Here is a 9,805-nt window from a genome sequence, read left to right on the forward strand (position 1 = left end):
ATAAAAAAGTAAATACATAAAATAACTATTAATATTTATTTCTGTGAACTACCATCCATATGGAGTAAATGAAAACTAAAGCAATTGAGAAGAATTTATTTCAATTTTAAAACTAAAAAAGCATATCATTTTCCTTAAATTATCCAAAACTTAGACAAAAGTTTAGATAAATTAAAGTGTTCTACACTCCTTAAAATTTTTTCATTACCAGCTTCAAAAATATTTTCCTCCTATATGATTTAATAACATACACTTCATAATTTGCATTGCTTTTTTATTTAGTCCTGGAAAGAGCTAAGACTCATCTTTAGATTGATAGTCTCAACAGGGTAGAGTTGATTCGTGGAGGAGGCATAGGCATCTTATCATGACTTGAGGTCTTGAAAATGAATAGAAAATGAAAATAAAATACTGTAAAAGTGACCACAGGGAATGATAAGATTGATGACATGGAAGCTTGTGGCTATTGTTAACACAATGCTTGATTGAACACTTGGGGGGGATTTGTAAAAACTGAATGACCATCTTATTCTGTAAGTTTGCCTAAGTGGAATTTCTTGTGATGGAGGTTAGTTTCATAGAATTTGGATGTGACTATGCTAAAAATACAAACTTGTCTTTAACTTCTACACATCCTAGTATGTGATTATATGTATATGTGTATATATGTATATGTGTGTGTGTGTATATATATGTATTTATTTTTGAGACAGACTTTTGCTCTTGTCGCCCAGGCTGGAGTGCAGTGGCGTGATCTCAGTTCACTACAACCTCCGCCTCCCGGGTTCAAGTGATTCTTTCTGCCTCAGCCTCCTGAGTAGCTGGGACTACAGGCACCCACCACCACACCCGGCTATTTTTTTGTATTTTTAGTAGAGACAGGGTTTCACCATGTTGGCCAGCCTGGTCTTGAACTCCTGACCTCAGGAGATCTGCCCACCATAGCCTCCCAAAGTGCTGGAATTACAGACATAAGCCACCATGCCTGCCCCAGACATAGCAATATTTTAACACTTAACAAAGGACTATCAATAAATGTGTATTCATAGAGAGGAGAAATCTGAATTGAAAACACTTGGGGGGGATTTGTAAAAACTGAATGACCATATTATTCTGCAAGTTTGCCTAAGTGGAATTTCTTGTGATGGAGGTTAGTTTCATAGAATTTGGATGTGACTATGCTAAAAATACAAACTTGTCTTTAACTTCTACACATCCTAGTATGTGATTTAATTTTATTTCTGTATTTTCCTATAACTCTTCCCATAGCCTGCTTCACTTCCATGTTCTTCAGGCTGTAAATGAAAGGATTCAGCGTAGGGTTGATGACCGCATAGAACAAGGAGATCAGTTTGTCTCCCTTTGCTGAGTAAAGGGACTTGGGCCTCATGTATCTGATTAATCCTGTTCCATAATATATGGTCACCACAGTCGGATGGGAAGTGCAGGTTGAAAAGGCTTTTTTCCTGCCCTCAACTGAGTCTATTCTCATCACAGCCACCAGGATGCGCAGGTAGGAGAGAATAATGAGAAGGAAGGGGAGTAACACTGTTCCAGCCCCTCCTGCAACATCATGGCCTCCTGCAGGGATGTATCTGCACAGAACATGTGAAGAAGGATGGGCAGTTCACAGAAAATATAGTCAACAACATAAGGACCACAGAGTGGGAGGATTGTGAAGAACAGAGGCACCACTGAAGCAAAGAAGCCTGTGGTCCAGGCTCCCAGAGCCAGTGCCACACACACAGACGTGTTCATGATGAGCAGATACCTCAGTGGGAAACAAATGGCCACACAGCAGTCCAGTGCCATCACTGCAAGAAGAAAGCACTCAGTCACCTCCAGGAATAAGGTGATGTAGGTCTGAGCAAGGCAGAAGTGGTAAGAGATGACTTTCCTGGTTGCAAGGAAGTTATAGAGCATCTTGGGGACCACGATTGCGCTAAAAAATATGTTGAGAAAGGCCAGGTGACACAGGAAGATATACATGGGTGTCTGGAGAGGGGAATGCAGAACCACCAAAGTGATGACGGCTGTGTTTCCAAAACAATTGGCCAAGTAGGCCGGAGAGAACAGGAAGAAGAGGGGTGTCTCGCTTCGGGGATGACTGGAAAATTCCACAAGGACCAGCTCAGCGACGGTGCTGGAATTTTTATGTCCCATTTTGGACAGCGAAATATGCCTGTTCAAATGGGAGCAAGGAGAAAAGAAAAATGGTCTTATATACAAATTCTGAGGTCAAATCAATTCCCTTTCACAGCAACTTTAATGCTGATGGCAAATGTATCTTAATTGGAATAAAAATTATTTGTGAAATTTCAGTGGACATGAAGAACAACTTCATAGTTTTCATCATATGATTACTTATTTTTGATAAATTACAAAAGAGCTTTTGTTTAAAGGTGAGAATTTCACCATTTTATTGCATGTACTACAGAGCACTCCTCTATATTTGGCTAATCAAATGCTATTATCCATTTCTTAAAAATGAGCTACAGGTCCTATCAAAGAAAATGACTTTTCTAACATCATGAGCAGAAAATGTGCAGGTTGAAAATCATTCCGTTCTTCTCCTAATACATTAAAAGTCAGAAATGACACTAGTTTTCATTTAGTGAGAAAAGGGGTTGATTTTTTTTTCCTTTCTGATTCCTAAGGAGTATAAATTATCATCTCATATCGGAATAATACACCTAATTTAATTACTTAGACTATTTTAACTCCCTCAATATTAGTAAAAATAATATGGCTAATCCTCTAAACATTTGAGAGTCCAAATGTCTAGTAGTGGTCTTAGAGAAGATAACATATTGGTCCCCAAACCAAGCTTTTTGACCATTTTAAGCACAGTGTGAAACTGCTTTTATGGGCTTATGACTCATACATGTACATCTACAGCGATACACTTCCTGTACCCCACAAAATCTGAGTGAAACATACCAGCCTGTGCCGAAATGGAAGATATGGGTTAGTCGTACAAAGTGCAGACTGTCTTATACAACACACATTATCAAATGTCAACTGTGATGAACCAAACGACATAACATTAAGCAAAAACAAAACAAAACAGATGCTTAGGAGAACATTTTAGACACGGGGAATATAACATGTAAAACACAGAGCCTGGGGGCCACACAGACTCAGTGAAACTCCCTGTACCCTACACCTTTCCTTTCTCCACGCTCTCATATTTCCACTGCTTTCTCTTTTTTCTGCTTTAAAATTTCCTGTCTGGGCGTCACTTTCTTATTGGCATCTATGTAAAGGACTCTTCTAGATCCTGGTCTGACTCTCTACTTAGCTTTCTCTCCTGTCTGCACAGACAGAAGTACTGAGCCAGCAGGCCACATGACACAGCAACAAGGTAGTGGAGGTGGAGAGAGAGAAACAGAAAGAGAGTGAGAGACACACAGAGAGAAACAGAAAGACAAAGAGAGAGAGAGTGTGTGTGAATCTCAGTTCTGCAACAGGGACGGGAGTGAGTTTAGGGAGAGGAGAGCAGCTGACATACTTGCCCAGTCTTTGGATGTAGGAAACCTGTTCATCCACAGTCAGTGCTGGCACCTGATAAGTGAATTTTCCTGGAAAGGGTGAAACTATCAAATCTTCACCTCTAAAGGAGACGCATGGGAAGCACAGCCGCTGGTCAGCCCCTGGAGCTCATCATCTTTTCTTGGCAGTGTGCTCCTCAGCTCCATGGAAGTTCTGTTAAAAAGAATGAGACAGCTATAGCTGTTAACATGCACAACCTGTTCCCTGATTTTACATGATTAATTTTAGTATAGAAGTTATCCACATTCTCTTTATGCCTTTCCTTATTTATCCCAACTTTATATTACATTTAGGGGATTGAAATGGAGGGTAAAATTATTTTCCAGTCATTATAAATCGAGAGTAGAGGCTTCAGTGAGTTGAGTAAAGTCTATAAGCAGAGGCAAAATTTTGAGTTGATCCCAAAGGGAACCAGTTAACTTCATGCAAAAAAAAAGAAAAACAATTTATGTTCCACTTACTGCTGATGGCAGATAGCTCGTTAATGCAGTTTATAATTTACTATTTGGGGTGCTATCTGTTAACTCTATTGTTTCTCTGAAAGAAACAGCTCAGTTTGGAAGTTCTAAAAGTAATGTGTTAAGAACATCATATTTTTGTAAAACATACACATTTTCTTAGCTGGAAGGTTAGTGTTTTTGGCTGGGTGCAGTGGCTGACACCTGTGATCCCAGCACTTTGGGAGGCTGGGGCAGGGAGATCACTTGAGCTCAGGAATTTGAAATCAGCCTGGGCAACATAGGAAGACCCCAGTCTCTACGAAAATACAAAAATTAGCTGGGCACAAGTCTGTGGTCCCAGCTACTCAAGAGGCCAAGGTGGGAGGATTGTTGGAACCTGGGAAAGGGAGGTTGCAGTGAGCTGAGATTGCACCACTGCACTCAATCTGAGAGACAGAGCAAGACTGTCTCAAATACATACATACATACATACATACATACATACATACATACATAGCAGCCTGGGCAACATAGCAAAAACTGGTCTCTACCAAAATTACAAAACTTAGCAGGATGTGGTGGCACGTGCCTGTAGCCCCAGCTTCTCTGGAGGGTGAGATGAGAGAATGGTTTGAGCCCTGGAGTGGAGGTTGCAGTGAACCAAGATCATGCCATTGCACTCCATCCTGGGCAACAGAGCCAGACGCCACCTCAAAAAATAAATACATGAATTTAAATAAATGAATAAATAAAATAAGAATAAACCACCAAGTACTAAGTGTTTAGTGGAACAGTCAATCTCCTGGTCCCAGGCTTAGACTCCCTCGTTTCCATTGTGCAACACCACCGTTTCCCTTTGGCAGTCAGCATCCAGCCCTCTGACCAGTACTGTGTCTGGTTCTCTACACATGGATCAATATTGAGACACTTGTTCTCTATTCATGGATCAATAAGTGTAATATTGAGAGAGACCACCCCACACCCTACATTGCTTTCTAACTTTAGGTAGTCTGACTCAGGGGAAATGCCACCATGTATTGGCCTCTAGTTTAAAGCATCTACTCTATCACGTATATCATCCAAGCGTCACTGAGGGATGTGCCCCAGCCTTAGGCTCGCCATTCCCCCTTTCTGTCACGCTGCCTGCTACCAGATGATGGGGCAGTGCTGGTGAATTCCATGGTGTGAACCCAATGCTATGTTTTCAACTACATAAAATTAGTTCCTCTGCCAAAAGGCAATCTGGGGTCTGCCACAAAGGTAGATATGGAACTTCAGTGATCATGCAAATGATGGCAGCGATAGCCTGACTCATGAGGAACAATCGCTGATCTTTCTGTGGCTAGCTGGTACAGCCGGGGAACTATGCCACTTCAGCGGCTCTTCTTCAGACTCTGCTCTTGGTTGGTTGACTATGCAAGTGGTAGTAGAAAGAAAAGCTATTTTTATTTTGAATCCAGGCATGGGTATTAACATTGCCCCACAGCTACTATTCAATGTGCTTGTTGAACAAATGTAATGCAATCTAAGTAGGTCAGTCCCAGTGGATAAAACGTGACATAAATAGACCTGGAGGCCGGGTGCGGTGGCTCACACCTGTAATCCCAGCACACTGGGAGGCCAAGATAGGAGAATCCCATGAGGCCAAGAGCTTGAGACCAGCCTGGTCAAAATACCATGACCCTGTCTCAAAACAAAACAAAACAAAATGTTAATGTCTGGGGAGGAAAGCTTAAAAAAAAAAAAGAGTCAGCCGGGCGCAGTGGCTCACACCTGTGATGACGCAGAGAGGATACAGAGGATCTTGTTGAAGTGCAGGCTGCTCTTCTGTGAGGGGCGAACATAGACGAAGATGGAGCTCCCACAGCCCATGGAGACCACTGTGAAGTGAGAGGCACAGGTGGCAAAGGCTTTGCGTTGACCTCAGAACGGTGGAGATGATGTAAATGCAGGAGACCACCGGGAGTGAGAGGGATCTGATGAGCAGGACCAGGGAGCTGAGAAAGTCCAACAGCTCAGTGGCACGAATGTCAGCACAGGCCAGGTGCAGGAGAGGGTGCTGTCACAGAAAAAGTGATCAATCACGTTGGGACCACAGTATGGCAGTCCTGCCTTAAGGATGGTGGATGGGAGGATGAGGAGAAAGCCACCCACCCAGGAGAGGATGACGAGGTGGGCACAGAGTAAGCTGGTCATAATTGCAGGGTACTGAAGAGAACTGCAAATGGCCGTGTAGCGGTCATAGGACATGACAGCAAAAAGAATAAACTCGGTGCAGCTGGAAAGAAAATAGAAAGAGGACTGTGCAGAGCATTCGCCAATTGTGATGCTCTTCCCCTCTGACAGGAAGCCCTCCAGCATCTTAGGAGCAGCACAGGTTATGGTTAATATTTCGCTGAAAGAGAGATTGCTGAGGAGGAAATACAGGGGTGAGTGGAGCCTGTAATCCACAAGAATCAGGGTAATAATAAGGGTGTTTGCAAGGACTGTCACCAAATAAGCCACTAAAAAAATCAAGAAGAGGAGGCCCCCCAAGGGCAGTGGTTGTTTGTATTCCTGTGAGAATGATCTCAGTCATCATGGTCCGGTTCCGCCTCTCCATGCTGGGTGGGGAATCTCTGCTCTTCATTGGGTCAAAAGACAGAAAGAAGCAAGATACATCAATCATTAGAACAGAATATTCTAAGATTTGTGGAGTTAGGCTCATTTTATTTATGCTTTATTTTAGCAAACATAAACTACACGATTGAAAAATATGGTTAGTGTTCATTTTTCGTATAACTTTCAGATCAAATATAGAAAAATCAGTGTCCCTAATACTGTCTTTATTAACCCTGACTTTCTGATTTTATAACCTAAATAATGAAAAGACAGTAACTGTAATGTATTTACATCCTGTTGCTATGTCATTATGATTATTTGCATAAGAGATGATTATTTTGTCCAATGAAAGCAATAAAAGATCTCTCTTTTACTAAATAAGTAGAATTTAACTTTATAACTGATTTTTACTTCACAAGATCTGGCTTGCACCACAGATATGAGATATTATCCAGTAAGCAACAGGCCTTAGTTCGAAACCTGTAGGGAACAGATCAGCTGGGTGTTGCTTCTAAGTCTTCATGTTTAACTCTTGAGAATGAACAGCACACTTCAACAAATACTGGCCACTAGCATGCAGAAATCAAAGGGAATTTGCTTACCATTCTTTAGATACTTAACATGCTCACTTTAGAGAATTGAAACTTACTAATGTCTTCTTTAAATTTTACTTTATTCAATGGTGTTTAATCTGGAAATGGAGATTTTATAAATGATAAATAACCTAAAGGAAACAAACTAGGTAGAGTATTAAGTTTAAAATACAATTTTCCAGAGTACATTCTTAGAACAAACTGATCACTTTTTGATGATATTGTGGCATGTCTCCATAAATGTAAGTGGCTGAATTTAATTTTGGCCAGAAATATTTGAGCCAACACTTCTCATCATAGAAGTTGGTTCCAGGATTAATCTCTCATTGCATAATTAAAAGGAATTGGTAAAATGGGTGTGCAGAGAAAACCTCTAAATTTGAAGATGACATTAAAATGATATTTTAAATAAAATATTAACAATATGTTATTTTAACAGGGAAGAAAATATCAAAGTGGATTCTTATATTAAAGAAGACAGAAAAAACAATAAGCAAATTTTGAAAATAAAGTAAAATAGAAAAGAACAAAGAAACAAATTCTACAATGGAAAGCCAATATATCAATTATGTCAACATAATTGAATTATAAAATGAATTAAATTCACCTAGTTTTACTATTGGATTGAATCAAGAGAATATTTTATTGTATTTATTTTATAAGAAATGTATGCTAATATAATGGATAAAACAGTTTTGAAATGATGTGAGTTGGGATGAAAATGAAAAAGAATAGAAGTAGATATCACAATACGAATAGCAGACAAATTTGAATTCAAGATGAAAAAGGAATCCCATGAAAAAGATGAGGAAGGTGATTTGACATAGAATAAAATATTTTCAGTGAAGACACATATATGTGAATTTATTACACAAGTTACATTGCATCATGTTTGGGAAAAATAGATGTTAGAAATGAAAGGATTATTAGAACATAATAAAATAGTAATCAGAGAACTGGACACAGTTTCTTCATGTTTTATGATTAACAGAGCATAAAATAAACATTATTGAGATAATGTTAGTATTAATGAGGTCAAGCCCTTAAAATTATAAAAATACACTCATGCTATGGGTGTGTACATATTAATTGAATCAATGGAAAAGAATATTCTATTCATTTATTTGAAATCAATATTTAATTTTTTTTTTGAGACAGGATCTCACTCTGTTGCCCAGGCTGGAGTACAGTGGCACAACTACAGCTCACAGAAACCTCTGCCTCCTAGGCTCAAGCGATCCTACTGCCTCAGCCTCCCAGGTAGCTGGGACCACGGGCACACACCGCCACGCTGGGGTAATTTTTGTATTTTTTGTAGTGATGAGGTTTCACCATATTGCCCAGGCTGGTCTCGAACTCCAGAGGCTCAAGTGATCCTCCCACCCTTGCCTCCCCAAGTGCTGGGATTATAGGCATGAACCACCATGCCTGGCCTCAATATTTAAAAATTTAAATTTATATAAAATCTGTTCATGTATACATTATAATTCCAATCAAATATCAAGATCAATTTTAAAACTGGTAAACTAAATGCAATCTCGTAGAGTAATTGATATACTTTAAAATCTACCAAAGATGATAACATACTATTATAAACTATAGCAATTTAGGACAAATATGCATAACTTTAAGAAGATATTTTAATATTTTATTTTACTTGTGATGGAAACTGAATGAAGAAAATTTTCAACTCACGCAAAATGCAGTTCCAGTGGACAATATGTTGTCGTGCATCCACTGCCTTAAGAAGTTTGGTTTGGAGACCATAACCATGGAGACTGTGTAAGGAAAGGTAAAATGGAAAGCAAACATCAGACTCCCAAACAGTCCCCATGGTGTTAAGTCAGTGTCATTGATAATGTTACCGGATTTGGGAGCTGAGGCAAAGAGAGTGAGACGGAAACAGAGAGACAAAAGACCCACTGCTTGATTCCAAGAAGAGGTGTAGAATAAAACCTGTAGGCATAAAAGAAACACAACCTGCTGGGGTGCTTGCTGAAGGCAAAGGTACTACAGAGTGGGTAGTAAAAGTAGGTCGTCATCAATACCAGCTGTGACCAAGTGACCAAGTGACCAGTTGCAGAAACAGGGATTGTAATTGTCATGAGTATTTTATCCTCCTTTTGTTAAAAACTTGTTTGTGAACATATGCACTTGCACTAAGGAAATCCCTTCATTTTATTTCCTTTTTTCTTTATCATGTGACATAAAATTATTGACTTCATATCAGCATTTCAGTGTTGTTCACTTTATATAACAGCATTTGGGTTGGGGATTGGTGTGTTTCTGGTTGTACGAAGGATACTTGTATTATGTTGGGCATAAGACCTTATTATTGTCTTTATTTGAAAACTATGTGTGATCTCGGGAGACGTGTATAGCTTCAAGTTGACAAGGAGTGGATATGTAATGGTTAATACTGAGTGTCAACTTGATTGGATTGAAGGATGCAAAGTATTGATCCTGGGTGTATCTCTGAAGGTGTTGACAAAGGAGGCTAACATTTGAGTCCATGGGCTGGGAAAGGCCAACACACGCTTTATCTGGGTGAGCACAATCTCATCGGCTGCCAGCACAGTTAGGATAAAAGCAGGCAGAAGAACATGAAAAGACTGGACT

General features: G+C 39.6%; 1 protein-coding gene across 1 annotated transcript; it reads right to left on the bottom strand.

Annotated features, from left to right (window-relative positions):
* Positions 1-982: 982 nt before the first annotated feature.
* On the bottom strand, positions 983-3,659 carry LOC108544053 (olfactory receptor 2A12-like). The gene is given in 3 exon segments (XM_017894981.1): positions 983-1,569; positions 1,572-2,182; positions 3,512-3,659. Coding segments are annotated over 2 exon segments (960 nt in total). The 5' UTR covers positions 2,164-2,182; positions 3,512-3,659; the 3' UTR covers positions 983-1,201.
* Positions 3,660-9,805: the final 6,146 nt, after the last annotated feature.

The sequence above is a fragment of the Rhinopithecus bieti genome, unplaced genomic scaffold (assembly GCF_001698545.2).
Source record: "Rhinopithecus bieti isolate Rb0 unplaced genomic scaffold, ASM169854v2 scaffold_26106, whole genome shotgun sequence".
NCBI classification, from domain to species: domain Eukaryota; kingdom Metazoa; phylum Chordata; class Mammalia; order Primates; family Cercopithecidae; genus Rhinopithecus; species Rhinopithecus bieti.